At 37.4% G+C, this 27027-nt stretch overlaps 2 protein-coding genes and 1 long non-coding RNA gene across 3 annotated transcripts in view; 2 read left to right on the forward strand and 1 right to left on the reverse strand.

The window, feature by feature from the left end:
• LOC128931594 (uncharacterized) overlaps positions 1-10873 on the reverse strand; it is a 34859-nt gene extending 23986 nt beyond the window's left edge. The window contains exons 1-2 of the long non-coding RNA XR_008480160.2: positions 10659-10873; positions 9244-9308 (exon numbers count right to left, since the gene is read on the reverse strand). This is a non-coding gene — a long non-coding RNA (uncharacterized LOC128931594). The remainder of the gene's footprint in view (positions 1-9243; positions 9309-10658) is intronic.
• The window catches only part of SPARCL1 (SPARC like 1), a 59468-nt gene extending 44037 nt beyond the window's left edge, over positions 1-15431 (forward strand). Inside the window, exons 8-11 of the mRNA XM_002745617.5 lie at positions 5772-5908; positions 7832-7980; positions 8593-8741; positions 14963-15431. Of these exons, the coding sequence (XP_002745663.1) occupies positions 5772-5908; positions 7832-7980; positions 8593-8741; positions 14963-14991 (464 nt within the window). The 3' untranslated portion in view covers positions 14992-15431. The remainder of the gene's footprint in view (positions 1-5771; positions 5909-7831; positions 7981-8592; positions 8742-14962) is intronic.
• A 3551-nt stretch (positions 15432-18982) lies between these two features.
• On the forward strand, positions 18983-25802 carry SCPPPQ1 (secretory calcium-binding phosphoprotein proline-glutamine rich 1). The gene is made up of 5 exons (XM_078366873.1): positions 18983-19149; positions 21084-21116; positions 21209-21262; positions 24875-24901; positions 25630-25802. The coding sequence occupies exons 1-5, from the start codon at positions 19093-19095 to the stop codon at positions 25702-25704; spliced, it is 246 nt and encodes an 81-aa protein (XP_078222999.1). The 5' UTR covers positions 18983-19092; the 3' UTR covers positions 25705-25802.
• The last annotated feature ends 1225 nt before the right edge of the window (positions 25803-27027 follow it).

The raw sequence follows: 27027 nt of genomic DNA on the forward strand, positions 1-27027 counted from the left end.
AGAAAGGCATAGTATCAACAACAACAGAAAGGACAGCCACAGAAAAACCCCATCCAAAGGTCACCAACATCAAAGACCAAAAATAGATAAATCCACAAAGATGAGGAAAAAAAACAGTGCAAAAAGGCTGAAAATTCCAAAAACCAGAATGCCTCTTCTCCTCCAAAGGATCACAACTCCTCGTCAGCAAGGGAACAAAACTGGATGGAGAATGAGTTTGATGAATTAACAGAGTAGGCCTCAGAAGGTGGGTAATAACAAACTCCTCTGAACTAAAGGAGCATGTTCTAATCCAATGCAAGGAAGCTAAGAAGGTCCCAATGCAAGAAACCTTGAAAAAAGGTTAGAGGAATTGCTAACTAGAATAACCAGTTTAGAGAAGAACATAAATGACCTCATAGAGCTGAAAAACACAGCACGAGAACTTCATGAAGCATACACAAGTATTAATAGCTGAATCGATCAAGCAGAAGAAAGGATATCAGAGAAGATCAACTTAATGAAATAAAGCATGAAAATAATTTTAGAGATAAAAGAATAAAAGGGAACAAACAAAGCCTCCAAGAAATACAGGACTATGTACATTTCACTGGTATACCTGAAAGTGATGGGGAGAATGGAACCAAGTTGAAAAACACACTTCAGGATATTATCTAGGAGAACTTCCCCAACCTAACAATATAGGCCAACATTCAAATTCAGGAAATACAGAGTAGACCACAAAGATACTCCTCAAGAAGAGAAACCCCTGGGGGGTGGGGTGGGAGGGGAGGGTGGGGAGGGATAACATGGGGAGAAATGCCAGATATAGTATACACCTAAAGTAAAATAAATAAATTAAATAAAAAAAAGAAGAGCAACCCCAAGACACACAATTGTCAGATTCACCAAGGTTGAAATGAAGAAAAAAATGTTGAGGGCAGCCAGAGAGGTTGGGTTACCCACAAAGGGAAGTCCACCAGACTAACAGCAGAGCTCTCTGCAGAAACCCTACAAACCAGAAGAGAATAGGGGCCAATGTTCAACATTCTTAAAGAAAGGAATTTTCAACTCAGAATTTCATATCCAGCCAAACTAAGCTTCAAAGCAAAAGAGAAATAAAATCCTTTACAGAAAAGAAAATGCTGAGAGATTTTGTCACCACCAGGCCTGACTTACAAGAGCTCCTGAAGGAAGCACTACTAAATATGGAAAGGAAAATCGGTACCAGCCACTGCAAAAACATACTAAATTGTAAAAACCATCAACACTATGAAGAAACTGCATCAACTAACAGGCAAAATAACCAGCTAGCAACATAATGACAGGATCAAATTCACACATAACAGTATTAATCTTAAATATAAATTAGATAAATGCCCTAATTAAAAGAATCAGACTGGCAAATTAGATAAAGAGTCAAGACCCATCTGTGTGCTGTATTCAGGAGACCCATCTCACGTGCAAAGACACACATAGGCTAAAAATAAAATAAACACATGGAGGAATATTTAGCAAGCAAATGGAAAGCAATAAAAAAAAAGCAGGGGTTGCTATCCTAGTCTCTGATAAAACTGACTTTAAATCAACAAAGATAAAAAAAGACAAAGAAGGGCATTACATAATGTCAAAGGGATCGATGCAACAAGAAGAGTTAACTGTCCTAAATATATATGCACCCAATACAGGACCACCTAGATTCATAAAGTAAGTTCTTAGAGATCTACAAGGAGACTTATACTTCCACACAATAACAGGGGGAGACTTTAACACCTCACTGTCAATATTAGACAGATCAATGAGATGGAAAATTAACAAAGATACTCAGGACTTGAACTCAGCTCTGAACCAAGTGGACCTAATAAGATATCTACAGAACTCTCCACCCTAAACCAACTGAATATACATTCCTCTCAGCACCATAATGCACTTATTCTAAAATTAACCACATAATTGAAAGCAAAACACTCCTCAGCAAATACAAAAGAATGAAAATCCTAACAGTCTCTCAGACAAGAGTGCAATCAAATTAGAACTCAGGATTAAGAAACCATACAACTCCATGGAAACTGAACAACCTGCTCCTGAATGACTCTTCAGTAAATAACAAAATTAAGGTAGAAATAAATAAGTTCTTTAAAACCAATGAGAACAAAGATACAACATACCAGAATCTCCAGGACACAGCTAATGTAGTGTTTAGAGGGAAATTTATAGCACTAAATGCCCAAAGGAGAAAGTGGAAAAGATCTAAAATAGATACCCTAACATCCCAATTAAAAGACTTAGGAAGCAAGAGCAAGCAAATTCAAAACTAGCAGAAGAGAAGAAATAACTAAGATGAGAGCAGAACTGAAGGAGACAGAGACGTGAAAAATCCTTCAAAAAATCAGTGAATACAAGAGCTGGGTTTTTTTAAACAAGATTAACAGAATAAATAGATGGTAGCCAGACTAATAAAGGAGAAAAGAGAAGAAAATCAAGTAGACACACTAAAAAATGATAAAGGGGATATTACCACTGATACCATAGAAATACAAACTACCAGCAGAGAATACTATAAACACCTCTATGCAAATAAACTAGACAATCTTGAAGAAATGGATAAATTCCTGGACTTATACACCCTTCTGAAACTAAACCAGGACAAAGTTAAATCCCTGAATAGACTATTAACAAGTTCTGAAATTGAGGCAATAATTAATACCCTACCAACCAAAAAAAGTCCAGGACCAGAAAGATTCACAGCTGAACTCTGCCAGAGGTACAAAGAGGAGCTGGTACCATTCCTTCTGAAACTATTCCAAACAATAGAAAAAGAAGGACTCTTTCCCAACTCAATTTATGAGGTCAGCATCATCCTGATTCCAAAACCTGGCAGAGACACAACAACAACAAAAAGAATATTTCAGGCCAAAATCCCTGATGAACATCAATGCAAAAATCTTCAATAAAATACTGACAAACCAAATCCAGCAGTGCATCAAAAAGCTTACTCGCCATTATCAAGTCAGCTTCATCACTGGAATGCAAGGCTAGTTCAACATATGCAAATCAATAAATGTAATCCATCACATAAACAGAACCAATGACAAAAACCACATGATTATCTCAATAGATGCAGAAAAGGCCTTTAATAAAATTCAACACCCCTTCATGCTAAAAAAGTCTCAATAAACTAGGTGCTGATGAGAATTATCTCAAAATAATAAGAGCTATTTATGACAAACCAACAGCCAATATCATACTGAATGGGCAAAAGCTGGAAGCATTCTGTTTGAAAACCAGCACAAGACAAGGATGCCCTCTCTCACCACTCCTATTCAACAGAGTATTGAAAGTTCTGGCCAGGGCAATCAGGCAAGAGAAATAAATAAAGGGTCCTCAAATAGGAGGAGAGGAAGTCAAATTGTCTCTGTTTGCAGATGACATGATTGCATATTTAGAAAACCCATCATCACAGCCCAAAATCTCCTTAATGTGATAAGCAACTTCAGCAAAGTCTCAGGATACAAAATCAATATGCAAAAATCACAAGCATCCCTATACACCAATAACAGACTAACAAAGAGCCAAATCATGAGTGAACTCCCATTCACAATTGCTAAAAGAGAATAAAATATCTAGGAATACAACTTAAAAGGGATGTGAAGGACCTCTTCAAGGAGAACTACAAACCACTGCTCAAGGAAATAAGAGAGAACACAAACAGATGGAAAAACATTCCACGCTCATAGTTAGGAATAATCAATATCATGAAAATGGTCATACTGTCCAAAGTAATTTATAGATTCAATGCTATCTACCATTGACTTTCTTCACAGAATTAGAAAAAAACTACTTTAAATTTCATATGGAACCAAAAAAGAGCCTGTATAGCCAAGACAATCCTAAGCAAAAAGAAGAACAAAGCTGGAGGCATCACACTACTTGACTTCAAACTATACTACAAGGCTACAGTAACCAAAACAGTATGGTACAGGCACCAAAACAGACACATAGACCAGTGGAACAGAATAGAGGCTTCAGAAATAATGCCACACATCTGTAACCATCTGATCTTTGACAAACCTGACAAAAACAAGAAATGCGGAAAGAATTCCCAGTTTGATAAATGGTATTGGAAAAACTGGCTAGCTATATGCAGAAAACTGAAACTAGACCCCTTCCTTACACCTTATACAAAAATTAACTCAAGATGAATTAAAGACTTAAACATAAGACCTAAAACCATAAAAACCCTAGAAGAAAATTTAGGCAATACCATTCAGGACATAGGCATGGGCAAAGAGTTCATGACTAAAACACCAAAAGCAATGGCAACAAGAGCCAAAATTGACAAATGAAATCTAATTAAACTATAGAGCTTCTGCACAGCAAAAGAAACTATCATCAGAGTGAACAGGCAAACTGAAGAATGGGAGAAAACTGTTGCAATCTATCCATCTGACAAAGGTCTAATATCTAGAATCTACAAGGAACTTAAACAAATTTACAAGAAAAAAACAACTCCATTAAAAAGTGGGTGAAGGATATGAACAGACACTTCTCAAAAGAAGACATTTATGCGGCCAACAAACATATGGAAAAAAAGCTCATCATTACTGATCATTAGAGAAATACAAGTCAAAATAACAATGAGACACCATCTCACGCCAGTTAGAATGGTGATCATTAAAACATTAGGAAACAACAAATGCTGGGAAGGATGTGGAGAAATAGGAACACTTTTACACTGTTGGTGGGAGTGTAAATTAGTTAAACCATTGTGGAAGACAGTGTGGTGATTCCTCAAGGATCTAGAAAGAAATTCCATTTAACCCAGCAATCCCATTACTGGGTATATAACCAAAGGATTATAAATCATTCTACTCTAAAGACACATGCACACGTATGTTCACTGCAGCACTGTTCACAATAGCAAAGACTTGGAACCGACCCAAATGACCGCCAATGATAGACTGGATAAAGAAAATGTGGCACATATACACCATGGAATACTATGCATCCATAAAAAAGGATGAGTTTACGTCCTTTGCAGGGACATGGATGAAGCTGGAAACCATCATTCTCAGCAAATTAACACAGAAACCGAAAATCAAACACCACAATTTCTCACTCATAAGTGGTAGTTGAACAATGAGAACATATGGACACAGGGAGGGGAACATCACACACTGGGGCCTGTCAGTGGCCCCTTTAAGTATATCAGAACTTAAAGTACAATAAAAATTTCCAAAAAAAAAAAAAAAAGAAAAAGAAAAAAAATGGCAACATCATGCTGAGCTCCAGGGAGACTGCAATGAGCAGACCCCTCCTGACACCTTGTATTGGCTTTGTAGCAGAATTGCAAAATTGACTTGTGTTTCTTTAAGCCACTGAGATTTAGCATTATTTCTTCCTGTAGTATGAGCTAATATCTACCTTTTCCTCTATTCAACAGTACTTGCCCCTCCACCTACAAACTTCAACTCTGATTCTACAGCAGTGGTTCTAGGGCCTAGTTGCACATTTGAATTGCTCTCAGAGCTTTAAAAACATCCTGATGCCCAGGCTTCACACCAGTACAATCACATCAGAATTTACTTGAATGGAAGCTGGCATTTGGTATGTTTTTTAAAATCCCAGGCAATTCTGTTGTGCCGCCACCAGGGCTAAGGACCACTGTCCTAAAAATGGGGCCCTGAGAAAGCTCCATCAGTCGCCAGAAGTTGTTAAGCTTCCTATTATAAGAACTTGCCATAGGACACGAATAAGCTCAAAGATTACAGTATATTTTCTGCTTGTAATAGCTATTCCTGTTTGTACGGACTTTGAAGTGACTCAGTTTCCTCTAAGGATGAGAGACTGGCTCAAGAATATCCTGATGCAGCTTTATGAAGCCAACTCTGAACATGCTGGATATCTAAATGAGAAGCAGAGAAATAAAGTAAGTTATCCACAGGTTAGCTTCTTCAATGTTTGTCTACAGGGCATGAGGAAGAAAGACATGGTGGGGGGCTACCTACCTCTGCATACTGGCAGAAGCTCACTATGCTTCTCCACACCTGGTTCGTCCATGTGGCTTCACAGAATAGTAGATGTCACCATTCATGCCACAAGGTTTCAGAAACCACCAAACCTCCCCATTCTTCCCAATGGTCGGCCTGAATTAGGGCTCTTCAAATCATACCTAGAGCAAGCTCTGGTTGAGCAAAGTTAATATAAATTCAGCATTGATATAGTCAGGCCAAACATCTTATTTAAATCTAAGCATTTTTTTTGCTCTCATAAGCCAGACATAGATGTATGATACAAAGGAAATCCATTACTCACAATATCAGTAATATATTAAGATTAAAAAGCACAGAACATTGATTCCAGAAGCTTCCAGAGAAAATTCATTCACCAGATAGTTACTGAAAATTGACCTAAATACTGGAGTTACAGCAATGAACCAGACAAAATCTCTACCTTCATGAGTTTACATTCTAGATTAAGAGAAAGATTCTAAACAAATAAGTATATATGTGCGTGTCTAATATATATATTTGTATATATACACATATATGCAAAAATATAGGCATACATGCAATTATATAAATACAGTCAAATGTGCATTTATGCAAATATAATCAAATCAGCAAATATATGTATAAGTATGTCAGTTGGGATGAAACATGCTGTGAAGACAAATAAAACATGAAGGAGGGTGTGCATTAACTGTGTCAAATGTTGTTTATAGGTTGTAAGTTGAGGACTGAGGACTGGCCAGAGATTTAGCATGTCAAGGTCATTCACAGCAGCAAAGACTATTCACATTAGCAAAGTTGACTTTGATAGGAGCTGTTCCTGCAGTGGGAGAATGTCTAGGGAAGGAAGCTTCAGTGGACAGAGTTCAACAGAGAATAGGAGGAAGGATGTGGGTGCCGCAAGTACAGACAATCCTTTTAAGGAGTTTTGCTATAAAGAGATAAAGAGAAATGGGGTGGCAGCTGGAGGGGAAAGTGAGATCAAAAGTCCCACCTAGCAGTGGGAGATGGTAGAGGATGTTTGTGTGCTTCTGGAAATAACCCAGTCAAGAAGGAAAAATTAGTAAGGAGCACAGAATGCACACAACTGCCAGAGGGTGATCTTCAATAGGTGTCCCTGCCAGAGGAGAGGGGTTGGGCTTAGGTTAGGAGCACAGGAAGGTAGCAGGAAGGAAAGCTGTGGTCCTGGGAGCAGGTGGAGGTTCTGCTTGCTTCCAATTACTCAGTGAAATAAGAGGCAACATCACAAGCTGAGAGTTTCACATGCACTGCTCAAGAATAACTTCTAGCCTCCCTCTTGAATACAATGTCACAGAGAACCTTGAGGGTATTAACTATGAAATGGGGAAATTTCAATGGAGCTGGCCAAGCAGTAACACACCAGGGCTAAAGCGAGACTGAGTGGGCACCAGATGGGTGACCTAGAAGACTAAGAATGGACTCTGCCAGTGGAGGAAGGAGCAGCACTTCTCACTAACTAATCAAAAATTTTGCCTAAGTCAATTCAGTCCTTTTCATTAAAACCTCATAGTTAAAAAAAAAATGCAGTGAACATTACTTGGTTAAAAGAAAGAGGCCAAAAATACTCAAAATATTTAAAAGTTTAAAAAAGATTTAAATTTCTTCTGAAAACCAGAGGTTTCTTGCATCAGGTGCTATATCAGGTAGACATGCGAAAGGCCTGTAGCATTGATTGGAAGGCATTTCGTTTGGTTGCACATGATGTCCTGAGCTTGTTTTCCTCTATTGTGTTACTGTCACTCTTCAAGTAACCTTTAGCAAGTGACGAGTCCATTACATTTGTCTGATTCTCTGACAGTCTTCTGCCTTCCTAATCCCAGGTCAAGAAAATTTACCTGGACGAAAAGAGGCTCTTGGCTGGGGACCATCCCATTGACCTTCTCTTAAGGGACTTTAAGAAAAATTACCACATGTATGTGTATCCTGTGCACTGGCAGTTTAGTGAACTTGACCAACACCCTATGGATAGGTAAGAACTCTTTTTACCTTTCCATTTCTAGATTTATCTCTCTGATAAAATGTCTACATATCTCTGCAAAAGGAAATCTAATTTAGGACATTTCCCAGGTCCACTTTAGAATACTGAAATGCCAAACATACTTAGGAGTCTAAGCACAGAGCTGCCGTGATGATAGCAGAATATGGCTACTCCACAGCTCCCAAGTTTACATGTGAAGCTCCAGCTTCCCACAGAGACTCCACCAATTTTCTCATTCTTGATCCTAAATTCCCAAGATATTCTGATTGGCCCAACATGGGTCAAGTGCTTACATCTAAAACAATCAGGTATGGCCAGTGGATGAGAACCAGGTTGTACCAACATGATTGCTGGGTACACCCCTATAGATTTAGGGTAGGGGAAGGACAGTTCCCATGAAGAGAGAAACCTTTTGAATTGACATCCCAAAAGCTGTCAACCTTACCCACAAACAGTTTATTTCATTGGCAGTTTTCATCAGTATTCTATTTATTTTGCATATACAGCAACCTTATGGGAGAAAAATGTCCTTGGTAAGCCTAGGAGTTAAATCATCATACATAAGCTAACTCAATTAATAGGATGCCATGTATTTCATTGCAGAGTCTTGACACATTCTGAACTTGCTCCTCTGCGAGCATCTCTGGTGCCCATGGAACACTGCATAACCCGCTTCTTTGAGGAGTGTGACCCTAACAAGGATAAGCACATCACCCTGAAGGAGTGGGGCCACTGCTTTGGAATTAAAGAAGGTAAATGCATCACTAGCCAAAGAAGAGGGATGTCTTCTTCCCCAGACAAGCCCTAAGCCCTGCATGCTTCCTAGAGAGGTCCCTCCACATGCTCAAATCAAAAGCTTGAAACAAAAAGGTGGCAGCTTGCTAGACAGGACTCACTTGGTGCACATGCTGTCATTGCAAAGTCACTTCTTACTACCAATATGGCACTGTTTCGGAAGGGTAGCAAGGGTAAACACACACTGAGGTCTCGGCAGTTAGCTCAGCCTAAAAGAAACACGTGAATTCAGAGAGTTGGGCAAAATCTCAGCAGGCTTTGGGTCCTTCCTTATTTAATATCCTACCTTAACTTGGACTTTGGGTCAAACTTTTCAAAATCACATGGAAATAATAAAAAAGCAAGCTCGTTTCTGACAATAGGAGATGTCAGAACATCTCAGAATCAATTACCAACACACTAAAGACTGGATCTTAGATCACAAGTAGTGCCAGGATAATCCTTTAACCCAAAACTCACCCATGACTTTATCCTCAATGACTGGGGGCTGTGGGAAGGTAGATCAGAGTATTCTTTCTTTACTCCTGCAGTAGAGAAAATTAAATTTAGACACATGTTTTGCTTGGTTATGTCTTTTTTTTTTTTTGAGATGGAGTTTTGTTCTTGTTACCCAGGCTGGAGTGCAATGGCACGATCTTGGCTGACCGCAACCTCCCCCTCCTGGGTTCAGGCAATTCTCCTGCCTCAGCCTCCTGAGTAGCTGGGATTACAGGCACGCGCCACCATGCCCAGCTAATTTTTTGTATTTTTAGTAGAGACAGGGTTTCACCATGTTGACCAGGATGGTCTCGATCTCTTGACCTTGTGATCCACCCGCCTCGGCCTCCCAAAGTGCTGGGATTACAGGAGCGAGCCACCACGCGATCTGTTTCCCTTTCTTTCCCTAAGTTAGACTTGATTTTTATGATCAGGTAGTTTTTCAATAATTAAGATATGAAAAGCCGAGCACAGTGGCTCATGCCTGTAATCCCAGCACTTTGGGAGGCCGAAGCAGCCTGAACACGTGAGGTCAGAAGTTCAAGACAAGACTGGCCAACATGAGGAAACCCCGTCTCTACCAAAAATACAAAAATTAGCCAGGCTGGGTGGTATGCACCTGTAATCCCAGCTATTCAGGAGGCTGAGGCAGGAGAATTGCTTGAACCTGGGAGGCAGAGGTTGCAGTGAGCCAAGATCACGCCATTGCATTCCAGCCTGGGTGACAGAGTGAGACTCAGTCTCAAAAAAAAAAAAAGATATGAAAGATGTTCAAAAAATGACCATTACAATCTGCTCACAATTCTCACTACACACACAAAAAAATGATAGTATGTGAGGTAATGCATTTGTTAATCAGCTCAATTTAGCCATTCCACAGTGTATACATATTTTAAAAGATTATGTTTTACATGATATATACCATTTTGTCAATTAAAATAAATAAATCAGAAAAATACCACTCACAGAACATAAATTAGCAGTGAACATCAAATCTCTGAAACAGAGATTTCATACATGTTTACAATATACCCTTGGGGTAAACATGCAGCAAAGCAGTAAATGAAAGTCAGTTCATCAAACATTAGAAGTTTCCAAAAAGAAATAACCTGTGCAACCTTCATTTTTAAAATATCCCCCATACATATGTAGAATGCCTTAAAATTAGAGAGGAAGAGGTTAAAGTATGATTTATTTATCAATAAATAGATAAGCAGAGAGGGTCGGTCCTTTTCCTTGCAATATTATTCTGTGAAATAAACGCAACTGTAATGAACAAAGGATGTATATTTTATAAGTACCTAGTTATCTATGGTTCATAGTGAATCACTCCACAACTTAGCAGCTTCAAATCTTTCTCACAGTTTCCAAGGGTCAGGAATCCCACAGTAACTAACCTGGATGGCTCTGGATTAGGATCTCTCATTAGGTTGTGGTCAAGCTTACATGCAGTGCTGCAGTTATCTGACGGCTTGACTGCGGCTGAAGAGTCTATTCCTGAGCTCACTCCCATGGCTGTTTGCGGGAGCCTTCAGTGTCCTATGATGTAGGCCTCTCCTCCACAGGGTTGCTCACAGCAAGGTATCTGGTTTCCTCCAGAGTGAGACACTAGGCAGAGAGAGAGAACACCAAGATTGAGGCCCCAATGTCTTTTATAACCTAACCTCAGAAGTTACATACCATTACTTCTGCCATATTCTATTGGTCACACTGACCAATCCTGCTACAGCAGGAGGAGGAAAAGGAGACCACAGAAGGTTGGGTGTCAATTGTCTTTCTAACATCTATTATACAAGCAGAGTACTTATAAAAATTCAAATATGTCCCTCTGTCCTGCCCTGCCAGTATCTAGAGGGGAAAACTCAGCTGGGATAGGACATATTTATGGATGCCTGTTTATATTTCATGTGATTTTAAAGGACTGATAAAAAGCCAAATTTAAACAGAGGCCATTTACTTAAGAAAACCAGTTGTATCTCCTTCTTCCTTTTGCAGAGCTTCTGGCAGCTCTGCAGTGTGTAAGCTCACCCAGGCTCCACTGGGCGGTTGTCAGGGAGGAGCAGAAAGGACTTAAAGTCCAGTCATTTGCAAAGCTGCTAATGATCTTGTTTGTGCACTGTGGTTTGGCCATCATTACCTTATTTTGAAGAAAGGAAAATATTATCACATAATAAACCAATAAAAAGATATTAAATATTCAATTAGAACATGTAAACAAGTTATTGGTTTGGAATGTAGCTAGAGAAAAAAAACCACAGAAGGAGAATATAAAGTTTAGCCAATGTTTTCCTGAATTTTAACTGCCTGTGATAGATTTGCTCATATATTCCTACTCTGTTATTAACTAGCTATGTGAATTAGGGCCTGCCGCTTATCCTCAGTGAGTCTCATTTTCCTTATCCGTAAAAATGGGGTTGAAGTAACAAGTGGAGGAGTCCTCATTTATTTCGTGGCCATGCATACCATGCACTGACACATATCCATGCTAATCTTCAGAAAACCTTCCACAAGTGAGACTCACAGGGTAAACAAGTCAGATGACACAGGTTCTCCTAAGCCACTTAAAGACATTGTGCTAAGAGTACTGGGGGATCACCAAAGTGTTTCAAACAAGCCAGTGATTTCCCTGAGTTTGTATTTAAGAAGGATTCCCCTGGTTACATTGTGGAGAGGCCAAAGAACTGTTGAGAGAATATTGTGGTAAACCCAGGCAAGAGCTGATGAGAACTTCAACTAGGGGAGTGAGAGAGAAGAAAAAAAGAGAAGTAAACATATTCAAGATATATTTTTAAATGCAAGCATACCCAAATGTATAGCACGTAGAAATAAGACAATATTTGATAGAAAATATGTGGGGGCAGAGAGCAGACAGGTGAGAGATGAAAAAGAGAAGTGCAATGCCGAGGTCCCTGGCTTAGAGCAGGCAGGGCAAATAGAGGTAAGCAGAGGCACCTTCCACTGGGAAAACACAAGAACACAAGTGGATATGGGGTAAACGACAAATTCCATTTGGGATACGTTAAATTGTAAAGTATTAGGTTGTCTCTTAAGTGTTAGGTTCATGCAAAAGTAATTATGGTTTTGCCATTAACTCCACCACTCCACCAAAACTACCATTATTTCTACTGTGCCCACCACTGATGGGCACCTACAATGATTGTATGTCTTTCCTATTGTGAATAGTGCTGCAATGAACATGTGAATGCATGTGTCTTTTTAGTAAAATGATAGTTCTTTGTGAAATCTCCAAACTGCTTTCCACAGTGGCTCAACTAATTTACATTACTGGTGTATAAGCATTCCTTTTTCTCTGCAGCTTCACCAGCATGTTGTTTTTAGACTTTTTAATTATAGCCATTCTGACTGGTGTGAAATGGTATCTCATTGTGAGATGGTTTTGATTTAAATTTTACTGATGATTAGTAATATGGATATATATAGAGACATTCAACATAAACCGTACAACAAACACTGGGGCCTACCAGGAAGTGGAGTGTGGGAGAGGATCAGGAAAAATTACTAATGGATACTAGGCTTAATACCTGACTGACAAAATAATCTGTACAACAAACCCTCATGTCATGGGTTTTCTTATATAACAAACTTGCACATGTACTTCTGAACTTTACATATATATAAATATAAATATATATATGTGTTTATATTTATATATATAAAGTTAAACATATATATATATATATTTGTTGGCTGCTTATATATAAAGACAGGGTTTGGGAACTGAAATGCATATTTGGGGATTATAAGCATACAGATAATAATTGACATGAGGGAAGGGAACTAATTCTCCCATGGAAAACATGTTGAGTTACATAAAAAAGTGTCTAGGATTAAATACCACACTGAGGAACAACATCTAGATGATGGATGGAGGAGGAAGAAAGAATTCAGTAAGGTGAATGAAGTTTCTCCTGAAATGAAGGAAGAAAACCAGGATAGTGCCATGCAAAGGAGGTGTTTCCAAGAGGAGGAAGAGACTGACAGTGCCAAGTGTGACTGAGGTGTCAAAGAAGGTGAAAGAAATAATGACATCCTGGGTGGCCTTGGGGAGAGTAGTTTTGGTGAAATGGTAAAGATGGAAGTCACATTCTATAGGTTGAGAAGAAAAGGGAGATGAGAAAGGGTAAATATTGAACGTTTGAGTGTAGGAAAGACCTAGAAAAGATATAGAGTAAGAGGAGCATTTTCTAGAATAAGAGAGATTTGAGCACTCCATTCATTTATTCATTCATTTGCTCAAGAAATCTTTACGGATGGTTTACTTCAGTGCAGGCACTGTTCTAGAGGCTAAATATACAACATATTTAAATGCTAACAGGAAGGGCCCCCCAATAGAAAAGGAAAGGTAAAGGAAGGGTGTAAGAAAGAAACAGGAAAGTAAAAGGAGAATCTCGTGAAGGTCAGAAGAGGTCTTGCACATAGGTAGAGGAATTAGCCTTAACATCAAGAAAATGGACATCTCTTATCCGAGCAACAGAAAGAGGACAAAGCCTTTGGGTGCAAATATAAGTAAATGTATAAGTAATGAAGTTATTATCTCCAGTTTGCAAATGAAGCCAGTACTCAAAAAATACATATCAAAGTCCACAATCTTTCCAATTCTCTGGGCTAGACAAAGACTGTTAGCAGGAAAATTACCTAGTGCCTAGACAGAGTAGTTCAATACTTTATTATGCTTCAAATTACCTGCTTTAAACATTTAATGGTTAAATTATGACATGGAATCAACCTAAATGCTCATCAATGGTAGACTGGATAAAGAAAATATGGTACATATACACACCATGGAATACTATGCAGCCATAAAGAAGAATAAGATCATGTTCTTTGCAGGAACGTGGATGGAGCTGGAGGCATTATTCTTAGCAAACTAATGCAAGAACAGAAAACCAAATACTGCATGTTCTCACTTACAAGTGGGAGCTAAATGATGATAACACACAGACAGATAGAGGGGAATGGGGAGCAACAGACACTGGGGCCTACCAGAAAGTGGAGGGTGGGAGGAGGGAGAGGATCAGAAAAAATAACTAATGGGTACTAGGCTTAGTACCTTAGTGACAAAATAATCTGTACAACAAACCCCCATGACAAACCTGAACGTGTGCTTCTGAACTTAAAAGGTTTTTTTTTTTTTTTTTTATGAGAAAAAACAGTTTAATGATTATTGAGTTAGGGTGGGCCATACTGGTAAGCAGCGATCTCATATCCACTAGAGGATACTGTCTTCTTCCACAGGTATAGTGACAAGTTCTTTGACAAGCTACTCAATGAAAAACTGGATTTATCTAGCACTACACTTCTATTTATTTCTGTTATAGTTTAGCTCGCCTTCCACTTTAGTCTACTTGGCACTTCTTGGCTGGACCTCCCTTTAATCTGCTCTTCCTCAATCAGTGGTTCTCATCCCTGCAGCAGAATTACCTGCAGTTTTCCAAATGTCTACATGCCATTAGCTCACCCCTAGGCGTTCTGATTCTAGAGGCCAGAGGTGAGGCCTAAAAATATATATTTTTAAAAGTTCATGAGTGACACTGACGCCCTACCAGAGTTGAGGATCACCATTATACTGCCTTATTAGATGATTTCTCTAATCCTTCAAATCTAATATTGTTTGTTCTACTACTCTGGCTACTTTCTAAAAGTGTTTTTTTTGTTTGTTTTTGCTTTTTGTTTTTTATAGAAGACATAGATGAAAATCTCCTCTTTTGAATGAAGATTTTAAAGAACTCAACTTTTCAGCATCCTCCTCTGTTCTAACCACTTCTGCAATGTATGCAGCTGTGATACTTGTAGATTTATATTTAGCAAAATGCTTGCATGTATGACAAGACAATGAGAGTAATTGCTTGATAACAACCTATGCACCAGGTATTTAACATCAACTTTGGAAGCAAAAATATAAAATTAAGTAAAGTCAACATATGCAAAATACTGTACATTGTGAACAGAAGTTTAATTTATAGTAATTTCACTCTCTGCATCAACTTATGAGATAATTAACAATAAAACTATTAACAATGAAAATAATGCATTTGTATTGTTCATAATATCATTTGCACTTCAAAAAAGTGGAATGTTACTCTTTTGTGGTTAATGTCTATTATTTTTAATAACTTAATACCCTAATAAAGAGTCCATAAAAATCCAAATGCTTATTTCCAGTTATTATTTAGACAATCAAATGTGAAAGATCAGCCCAAGACTCACACCTCATATCAAATTATAATTGTGCTTCCTAAACCCTACTACTTTGTGTGTGCATGTGTGTGTATGTGTGTGTTTGAAGAAAAAGTGTGAGACATCTCTTACAGAAAACAAATACTCAGTGGTAAAATAAGAGCTGCTCATTAATGTCCTTCATCATTATGTAAGTTTAAACAGAAAACTAAATTAAATAAATTCAAGTGCCTTTTTACCAAATTTGATTTAAAATGTAGAACAAGCTGGGTGCAGAGGCTCACCCTATAATACAACACTTTGGGAGGCCAAGGCAGGAGGATTCCCTGAGCTCAGGAGTTCAAAACCAGCCCAGGCAACATGGAGAGACCCTGTCTCGAAGAAAACTTAAAAAAACAGCCAGGCATGGTAGCATGGACCTGTGGTCCCAGCTACTTGGTAGAATTGCTCAAGCCTAGCAGGTCAAGGCTGCAATGAGCCAATATCGCACCACTGCACTCCAGCCTGGGTGACAGGGCAAAGCCCTGTCTCAAAAAATAAATAAATAAAAATAAAATGTGGAAGATTATGCGCTGCTTGATCCAACTAATTCTAACTTTTTGTGGAGCTGAGAATGTGTGCTGGGGAAGAGGGCAGCCCTGCAGAAATTTCTACACATTCATTGCCTCAAAATAAGAAAAGTAAGGGTAAAACAGGTAGAGAGCCATAAAGTGTCTTGATGTCCAATGTAGAAAGAGATTAAATATTAATACTGTAAATTGATAGCAAAAAACAATCTGCCATAAGTGAAAATTTGTGTTTTTATTCAGACTCTTCTTTGATAACTATTACAGTAAAAGTTAGGTAACAAAAATATGACATCGTAATATAGTTTTCCAAGTTCTGAAGGCAATAGAAGAACATGTCACTCACTTTGTCTGAAAGAAAATGGTTTTCTACATAGTTTTCTATCTGAAATGAAAGATATTAATACCATTAGCTTTTATTTGTTTCAAATAATCACAAAATTTGTTGTTGTCGTTGTTGTTATAAAACTTATCTGTGATAGTCACTGAGAAAACATGCCCCTAGGAATTTTATCTGAAAGATACTTACAGAATAGTTTATTTTTTACCAGAATTATCTTCTCTGAGAACTTCAAAATTTTATTCATTATCTCTTTTCATAACTCAATACATTTCTTATTCTTAACTAGAACCATATCATACTATGTCCTTTCCAAATAATTAAGTTCAACTTGATTCATCTTTAATAATTAATTAGATAAAATCTAATTAAATATTATTTATAACTTTTTCCAATTACAGAAATAATTTTAGAAAATATTCCAAATTTCAGAACATTTTTATGTGAAGCTGAAAAGGTTTTAGCTAATTACAAACTAGGTTTTTGGGAACAGTGAAATTATATTAAGAGGTATTAATTAGACCTAAATCATCTTTTACCCTCAAGACAGCTTTCAAAAATGTTGTAGAATAGTGAAAAGTGATTTTAATGTCACTATAAGGACACCAGCTCAATATCTACTAAAAATTTTATTTGAAAATAATATTCATTTTGAAATGAAAAATATTTAATAATAGAAAATTTCAACCTTAAATTTCTTTATCATTTGGAGCTCTCACATGTGTAGCTAGATGACCTATTATAGAAGCGCATTAATACTCTTGGTGGTCACAATTTTTAATTGTGGGTTGTTTGTGATAAGGACACTACTCTAATCCCAACCTAAGAGATCAAGTTATTTTCTCAGTAATCAGTCTGTAAGTCTACCGCTGTGTAATTGAGAGACTTTGGAAGTTGGAGCTCCTGGTATGAAAGCAATTATTCATTTTAGCTTTGAATTTTGTGACTCATATTGCCTGTAACCATAAAGGCATTAGTAACATGGCTTAAATACTAGATGGGCATAAAGATTGTAGGTGATCGCACTGCTCCTTGTATCTGTTGCTCCAAGGGCCACTGAAGCAAAGGTAATTGGAGAGATATATAGTATCATTTGGACTGATTCTATTGCACTAGATAAAAGAATGCAACATAGTCTTGTGTTGGGTAATTTAATGATTTCTAATAGGTTCATTTCTAAAAAGAAGAAATAAAATGTTTGAATTCAGAAAGAAGAAAAATAATGAAAAAGGAAAAGAAGGGAACTAAGTTGCCTAAATTGAGGCAAAGTGAAATAGCACTAAGATAAATTAGAGTTGAGTTTTAAATGTATATAATAGCTGAAATGTGATTTATAGATATATATATAACTTGCCTCAAATGCTGGAGACAAGTCTTAATAAGAATACAATAAAGTTGTTTTTCTCTCAAAATCCAACTCCAGAATACAGTTATTTGGTCTGAAACTCACAAGGTAAGTTAATTTGAATTAAATGTGATTTTGTAAATGTAAAAACGTCTCCTTTCAGAACCAGCAGATCAACAAAAGTCCTGTTGATTTGCTTTATTGAATCTGAATTTACTTACACTGTTCTTATTCTCTACCAACCCATTAAGCCTTACAATATTTTGTCCATACAATTTCCTTCCTGAGTACTATAACTGGCAATAACAGCAACCTGACTGTACGAAGACTTGGTAAGTCTCGCAGGGGTACAAGCTTCAGGTGGATTTATTTGTCTTTTACATAAAAACTTTCCTCTCATTTTAGCCAGTAGTGATCAATTCCTAATAGCAAGCACAATGCAACATTGGTGTTTAAAAATCTGTGAGTAGAATTGAGCACAGGGGGTCATACCTGTAATCCCAGCACTTTGGAAGGCTATGGTGGGAAGGTTGCTTGAGGCCAGGAGATCAAGATCAGCTTTGCAACAGGAGGGCAACATAACAAAACTCCATCTCTAAGAAAATTTTTTAAAAATTAGCCAAGTGTGATGGCACACTCCTGTAGTCCTAGCTGCTTGGGAGACTGAGGCAGAAAGATCACTTGAGCCCAGTAGTTTGAGGATGCAGTGGGCTACGATTGTGCCACTGCACTCCAGCCTGGGTGACACAGCAAGGCCCTGTCTCAAAAAAAAAAGATTTGTGTGTAGAGATCACAAACTCAACTTCAGGGACCAAACATGCACAGTATATAGGCTGAGCTGTAACTTTATAAGAAAGTAGAAAGTAACAGGCTATGTCGGGAGCTAAACAGTGCATGTCTTGTCTAAGGAATTCAAAGCTTTTCTTTTTTTTTCTTTGAGACAAGAGTCTCTCTATGTCACCCTGACTGGAGAGCAGTGGCATGATCTCGGCTCACTACAATCTCCACCTCCTGGATTCAAGCAATTCTCCTGCCTCAGCTTCTGAGGGGACTAAAGGCGTGCGTCACCATACCTGGCTAATTTTTGTATTTTGAGTAGAGACGGGGTTTCACCATATTACCCAAGACAGTCTCCTGACCTCATGATCTGCCTGTCTCCATCTCCCAAAGTGCTGGAACTACAGGCATGAGCCACCACGCCTGGTCTCAAAGCTTTTAAATATACTCTTCTAGGCTTACAAAACCTATGTTTGGAGGCAGGATTTAATTTGACCAGTACTTCAACACCTCTAACTAAACTATTTATTTACAATAGGAATAGAACTTACAGAGAAAAAAACTAGTAATGATCTGCCCCTTCAATTCCAGGCTCAACCTTTAGAATGAAAGTTCTCATCCTGGCTGGCCTTTTGAGCACTGCCACTGCTCTGCCCATCCCTGTGAGTACACCCTCCTCAATTGCCGACTCAATTTCAGATTTAGAGATTTCTGGGCTCAAAGCATGTCTAATCTTTTCATTTCACAAAAGAGGAAAGTGTAATCCAGGAAAGTCATGGAACTAGTTCACCACTCTTTGTCAGCCCAAGAGTCTGCCCAGTACAAATTCCAGCTCCATATGCCATGTGCTAGCTGTGTGACTTGAACTAACCCATGGTTTCCTTGTCTATTAAATGAGTTATGAAACACCTCAGAGTTGCAGAGAGATAATTTTTTAAGACATCTAAAGCACAGACTGGTCCTATCTGAAAGACAGGATGCTCTCAATAAACTCAGTTATATAGAACAAATATTCTGCAGTGACCCAATTAAATTAATTAGTTTAAATTAATCAGTTTGAATTGAATTTCATTTTTAATGCTCTTGGCCCAAACCATCTCATGTTTTCTTTTTTTTTTTTTTTTTTTTTTTTTTGAGACAGAATTTCGCTCTTGTTACCCAGGCTGGAGTGCAATGGCGCGATCTCGGCTCACTGCAACCTCCGCCTCCTGGGATCAGGCAATTCTCCTGCCTCCAGGCAATTCTCCTGCCTCAGCCTCCCGAGTAGCTGGGATTACAGGCGTGCGCCACCATGCCCAGCTAATTGTTTGTATTTTGAGTAGAGACAGGGTTTCACCGTTGACCAGGATGGTCTCAATCTCTTGACCTCATGATCCACCCGCCTCGGCCTCCCAAACTGCTGGGATTACAGGCTTGAGCCACCGTGCCCGGCCTCGTGTTTTCTTAACAGGCTGTTACATGGAAATGCTCTGACACCAAGGGAGTATCTACTTCATTGTATATTTGATTTTACAGAAGGAAATATTTAAGATAACGCATATTGATTACTAAATTATGAATGCAAAAATACTTATGCCTGAATTATATTTGAGTGATCATACAGATAATTCCTAAAAGGATTACATACAGATACATCTTTAAAAGTCCAATTTTTGAAAACCAGATTTGGATAAAAAGCTACATTCATCATCTGTAGTGCCCCTGACAACAAACCTAATTTGTTTCTTTAGACCACAATCCCTTTTGCCAAAGCTGACAGGTATTGTGGTCTAAAATTCCAAACAATTTGTATTGCCTGTTTCTGTATGCTGATGGGAATGATGCAGTATACACATTTCATTAATTCTAATATGGACTTTTTGATATTTTAGCATCCCTGAAATTGAGCTGTGTCTTACAAATGTAATGTGATGAAGTGTCATGACAGCTTAACAGCCCTACTTTTCCTTGTTGGTAATTTATGAAATAATGATGCTTTTTACAATGATAGCATCTAAAAATATATGAAATACTGTAATCCCAGAACACCATTAACTTCACCAATATAGACATTTTGTCATCAACTGACTATATACAAATGAGCCACTGAGTCTAACCTGTGTTTACTAGTCTGAATATGAGGGCACCAAGCTGGCAAGAAACTCTCTCCCTTGCACACTTTCTAACACAGGAGCTTTTGAAGAAGTGAGGGAGCTTTCAAAATTTGTGTTTCGGATGCAGAACTTAAATGTACATTTCCACAGTCCCTTCACTTTGAATTTATAACTGCTGAGAACTAAATCAAGAACACTATTCAAAGACTTACAAAAGGAGATTTTTATGTAATATGAAATTAATCTTGGGAAATGTAAATAAAAGCCTTCTTTGAATACAAATTTAAAAGCAATTGGTGTTCCAAATCATTGCACAAAATTAATTCAACTTCTCTCTATTAGATATCCAACTGCTTTTTATTTCAGAAGCAAAGTTACATTACTGATGGGTATAACGCTCCATAGTGGCTTATTACGTATTTCCATTTAGAACAAAACCTCTCTTTAGTGGATAATGTATTGCCATATGCTGCTTTACCTTGTTGCTGTTATTGTTTTGCAAGCTTGAACAATATGGTGGAAGTTCCAGTGAACAGGTAAACTTCTAGTTGTATTTTTAAATAATGCATTCATTATTTTTAAAGTTTGCCATTGTCTGAAATGACTGACATCATGTTTCTTTTTACAGAGATTTATCTTTTTCCCTCAGGTCCAATTTCCCCTACTTCCACAACCAGCCCTGGTAAGTGTGGGTTTGGGGAATATGAAATAGCTAAAAGGTTTTATTAGTTGGACAGTAGTATGAAACTTTCCAAATTTTGATACTGAAATTTGAAGCTTTAAGAAGTCCCCAGGAATCAGCTGTTCAAACTCCTCTCCCATACATTTTGTAGTGGAATGTGACAAGGGGCTAGCAAATGTCCCTCCAAATCTGCAGTGTCCTCTCCCGGTGTTTCTCTGCACTTACCATTAAAAAGGTGTTTGTGCTGAAGTACTGTTATGAGCTTGGTTATTCTTTATGAAGAGAATACTTCTTTCTATAATATCCATTCTTTTGCTTTTTAAATTCACCTTATTGTTTTCTTTCTCTAAAAATATTTTTCTCCCAGTTTTCTATAACATTTTCCCAAGTTCAAGCAAAATAGTTACTTTGTTTTTCTTGTTGGACCCTCTCCAATCTCTCCTAATACCTGGATTCTTGAAACATTTTTTCAATAAAGGCTATAACAATGCTAAAGACACAGTAGAGTTGCCTTTATCCTATATATAACAATTTTGTAAGTAGAACACAGATAGCATTTACTGAGTGTTTACTACATTATAGAGTCAAAGGTGAGCACTTGAGGTTGCAGACAGCATAAGTTCAGATCTGATGAGGAAGAGAGATTCACAAATGGAAACTATAATGTAATTTGATAAGTACTTCTAGACACAAATACAAAGCTATGGATCAAAGACTTCACAGAGAAGACAGTATCTGAACCAGGTCTTGAAGGAAGACAAATGGATAGGGCATTTCAGGCAGAACAGCAGGTGCCTGGGTGCAGACCTGAAAAGGATAAGGCAATTTGGAGGTAGAAAATTATTTCAGTCTAAAATAATGATTCTGCAACACAGATTGGGGCCATGTTAATTTTGGATAAGCAATGATTTTTTTTTCTTTAAAATTTCACACACCCTTTATTTACAGACAAGGACCTCACTATGTTACCCAGGCTGGTCTCAAACTCCTGGGCTCAAGTGATCCTCCCACCTCACACAGGATCCCCAGTAGTGGGATTACAGGTGCACACCACAATGCCCAGCTCACACACATTTTAAAACAGCATCTTGCTTAATATTGTGTCTGATCCCCTAAATATTTTTAAATATACAAACATGATTAAGCATTTTTATATCTACATGTAATAAACACCTTCCCTTTGCTTGCATTTAATTTCAAATTGTGTTTCTTTCAACTTTTAGCAATTTGTCACTAAACTTGGTCCTCAATAAAACATTTCTTCTCCTTTAATGTTTTTACTTGTTCTGATTGAATCCTAGCTGTTAAATTCTAAATATTATACTTGCACTTGTAATTAATTGCTAATTATTTTGGTTCTAATCAGGACTAGGTGCATGTCCCTATTGTTTGCTAAAATTTGTTAAGGTTTTTTGTTTGTTTTGTTTTTGAGACAGAGTAGTGCTCTGCCCAGGCTGGAGTGCAGTGATGTGATCTCGGCTCACTGCAACCTCCACCTCGTAGGTTCAACCGATTCTCCTATCTCAGCCTCCTGTCTTAGCCTGGCTAATTTTTGAGATGAGGTTTCACCATGTTGGTCAGGCCGGGCAAACTCCCTCCTGACCTGAAATGATCCGCCCACCTCGGCCTCCCAAAGTGCTAGGATTACAAGTGTAAGCCACCGCCCCCAGCAAAATTTATTTTAAACTGATGCAAAATCTTGGAGTCTTGGTTTATAATTAGAACTTAGAAATCCCTGTTAACATCTTATATTTAAATGTATTTAAATCGATGTGACAATTAAAAGAATCAGTATTCTGTGAAATAGAAACTCTTCCTACCACCAGATGGCAGAATAGTATCTAAAAAGCAAGCAAAGAAAGTGACCTTACTGTAGGGAAAGTGGTAGATTTGCAAAAACTGTCACCACGTTCGGAAGACAGATTACCGGGCTTTAAGTTAGACAAATAAAGAAAAACAACAATACCTCTTGAAAGAAAAAAATGTATTGAATCCACCAGACTCTAATCTCCACCAAATAGAAGGTGAGCTCTCTAAGAAAATTGTCATTTATTGCTATCCCTAAACTCTAGATACAGAATAACTGCTCAATAAATATTGTAGGGAGGGAGGAAGGGAGGGAGGAAGGGAGGGAGGGAGGGAGGGATGGATGGATGGATGGACGGACGGACGGACGGATGGACGGATGGATGGATAAGCAGGTGTATGAATAAATGATAAAAGCAAGAGAAAGTGTTCGCAATTTACTTTTCTTCTTTTTGTAGATTTTGATTCCTTTTCCTTTTCCTTACAATCCAAATCAGGTAGTTACACTTAAAGCTTCCTTAGGAAATACTTAAACTAATGCGAAACAAAAACTTGAAAATTCTTTAGGTCTAACTGGGGAGAAACTTGATACCCAATAATTGCTGGCTAACATTCTCTTTGGGGGACCATTAGTTATTGATATTTTGTCTGATTTGAGTAATTTAATGTACAAATCTCACATGTCCTTGAAAACTGAACCAACTAAGACCTAAAACTTTCCTTATTTGCGTGGAATAAAACCAGGGACCAACCAGTAGAAAAAGCATTTAATTTGAAGTTAAATGATCTGGAAATGTAAGCTCCATGTCTGCCCTTTAATATTTTGGAATTATCTTTAACTCCTTTGACCTTTAGCCTCTTCTAGAATATAAAATAGTGACAATAGATGATTTACAAAGTCCGTTTCACCCCTAAAATTTTATAAGCATAAAATTTGTAATAAAATTTATAAGCATTTGTCATTAGTGGGGGTAAAATGCATTCTTATTGAAATGTAATCTGTCCTAGAAGCACCTGAACCAGATTTAAGGTTACAGTCATGATACCAAGGAATTGCTTAAATTTTACTTTTGAAAAGATTTTACTAAATTTGTGATAAATACATAAGATGTGGCTGATTCAGTAACATACAAAAAAGTTCTGTATATTACAGCATATTAACTCCAAATAATACTATTCCTATTATGGTTTTTTTGTTGTTGCTGTTTTTTGGGACTGAGTCTCACTCTCACCCAGGCTGGAGTGAACTGGCACAATCATAGCTTACTGCAACCTCTGCCTCCCGAGTAGCTGGGACTACAGGGACACACCACCATGCTGGGCTTTTGTATTTTTTTGTAAAGATGGGGTTTCACCATGTTGCCCAGGCTGGTCTCAAACCCCTGGACTCAAATGATCCGCCTGCTTTGGCCTCCCAAAGTGCTATATTCAGGCGTGAGCCACCATGCCCAGCGCTCTTACAACAATTATAGGAAGAACTTAGTTTTCTTTCAGAAAGAGATGATCACAAAACAAAGTCTTTTTCAAACCCAATAAGCATAGGTTTAATAATCTTTCCAAGAAGTCCCTGTTGTTTGGAGACCACAATAGAAAATATGGACTATATGTTTCCAGAGATAGGTTTGGGTGGGGGTGGGTACTTAATTTTAATTAAGTGAATTTTAATCTTAATAGCTGAACTTTAGAAATGATGAGAATTCTAAAAAGCATGCTCTCATTTACCAAGCTAATATGAAATATATAAGATACAAAAGTAGATGAAATGGTGAATTACAACTCCTTATTTGATTGTTTTCTTTATTCTAGGTCCTCACACCTAACGATCTTATAGCGGTAAGTATATTCTGCCTTGTTATTCTATAAAGTCTATATATTACATTCAACACCTCTCAGTTGTCCTAATTAAGGTAGGGAGCAGGGAAAGGAACTCTAACAGAACAAACGCTACCTGAGATCACTGTTTCTGCCTAAGATCTTTCACAGTCGTGACAGTGTCTAGCTTAAATATTACTGCATACATTCTGAGACAGACAGCTCAATAAGTAAAGAAATTCACCTTTTAGGCAGAGTGGTCAGTTTCTTGAACAAGCTGCCAGGATCTTAAACAGGACCATGTGGATGCTACAAAGCAATTTTCCAGCAAAACTGCTTGTGTAAGCAAGTTCTCAAAGTATTCATAGTTGTCCTAAAATTTTAGTTCAAGTATCATTCACACAGGGACTCTGAATCATTTATGAAAGATAGAACTTGTATGGAAGTGTACACAGAGAGTTTCTTAACCATTCTAATCAATTTTCTAACTTTCAAATATGGTAAACACAATTACAAAGCTGTAGAAAGAAGAAAATATTTCTGCGAATTAAAGGGATTTAAAGGTAGATATTGCATCTTCATTTTAAAAGCTCATATCATTAAATATACTAAGCAATAAAATGGAATTAATTTTTCAATAAAAGAGATTTTCATATACAAAGTATATTGACTTGCATATGTACTAAGTTAAATGCAGGTTTAAAAATAAACCTATTGACAGCACTGATCATCTATTTTTCTTCCTTCAGTTATTCATTGCTATTTTGAACCAATTAGGGGTAAGTCTCTATTTTTATGCTATAATAAACTACACATTTACCTAACAAACTAAAGATAACATCTAACTAATTTTTTTTTTTTTACTTTTAGAACTTTTTGGGGGTAAGATTTCATTTTCTTGACTAAATTGATAAAAGTAAGTTACATTCAATGCCAGGAAAGGTAAGAAAAATTCTTTGTAACTATAAAAATATATGACAGAGCCAACCTCAACTGATATACCAAACTAGAACTCATGAGTTATAAACTCAAGTTTCCTCCAAAATCTTTACATCAAAATTTTTGCAGATCTAAAAAGGTATTTTTTAATAATGTCAATATTTCACAAAATTTAAGTTTACAGGCATATATGTAATATGAAATTTCAAATAGCATTTTTTTTTTTTTGAAGAGGCTCACTCTGTCACCCAGGCTGGAGTGCAGTGGCATGATCTCAGCTCACTGCAATCTTTGCCTCCCGGGTTCAAACGATTCTCCTCCCTCAGCCTTCCTGGTAGCTAGAAAGTATTACAGGTGTGTGCCACCACGTTTGACTAATTTTTGTATTTTTAGTAGAGATGGGGTTTCACATCCAGGCTGGTCTCCAAATCCTGATCTCAAGTGATCCACCTGCCTCAGTCTCCCAAAGTGCTAACATTACAGGTGTGACCCACTGCACACAGCCTTTCAGGGTTATTTTTGTCTTATAGGCAATTCATAGTAAATAATGAGAAAAGCCTACTGTAAAACTGCTAAACCTAGAAACGGGCTGATCTCAGGGCAAGGTAACATACCTTAACAAAAAGCAGTAACTTGTTTGATACAAAGGCTACAAACGTTGACTTCTACTTTGACTTTCATTCAAGTATTATCTAAGGAATCGAATACTTAGATTATCAAATAAACTATCTTTGGGCCAAAATTATGTAAACAACTTCAACAATGCTAGCCAAATCAGGTGTGGCCCTTAAATTTCATCTAAAATACATACCAAAAAAAAAAAAAAGAAAAGAAAAATGTAAAGACCAAAAAGGTATATATTCCTTTTGTTGTTGTTTTGTTTTAGTATTTTTAAGAAACAGGCTCTTGCTGTGTTGTCCTGGCTGAACTGCAGTGGCTACTCACAGGCCCAATCATAGTGTACTGGATTTTCACACAGCAGCTTCTCTCCTAACAAGTTTTACTGCCCTGAAGTGCTGATTTAGTACCTTTTACCATTTCAAATACTTGTATCAGACCATCTAAGGCCAAGTGGGAGAGATTAAGCTCTATGCTGTAAAAAGGATTCAACTTACCAGCATTTAAGTATAATGGTTCCACATTATTTCCCACCTCCAACATACAGGATTATACCATATTAACATATCAGCAATAAAATAACCATAAAA

Source organism: Callithrix jacchus, chromosome 3 (assembly GCF_049354715.1).
Source record: "Callithrix jacchus isolate 240 chromosome 3, calJac240_pri, whole genome shotgun sequence".
NCBI lineage: Eukaryota > Metazoa > Chordata > Mammalia > Primates > Cebidae > Callithrix > Callithrix jacchus.

Excerpts from the sequence above, each read along its gene's own strand:
- SCPPPQ1 (XM_078366873.1), top strand. The coding sequence starts at position 19,093 with ATGAAAGTTCTCATCCTGGCTGGCCTTTTGAGCACTGCCACTGCTCTG. Across the intron at positions 21,117-21,208 it reads GTGGAAGTTCCAGTGAACAG|AGATTTATCTTTTTCCCTCA; the intron begins GTAAACTTCTAG and ends TTCTTTTTACAG. Across the intron at positions 21,263-24,874 it reads TACTTCCACAACCAGCCCTG|GTCCTCACACCTAACGATCT; the intron begins GTAAGTGTGGGT and ends TCTTTATTCTAG.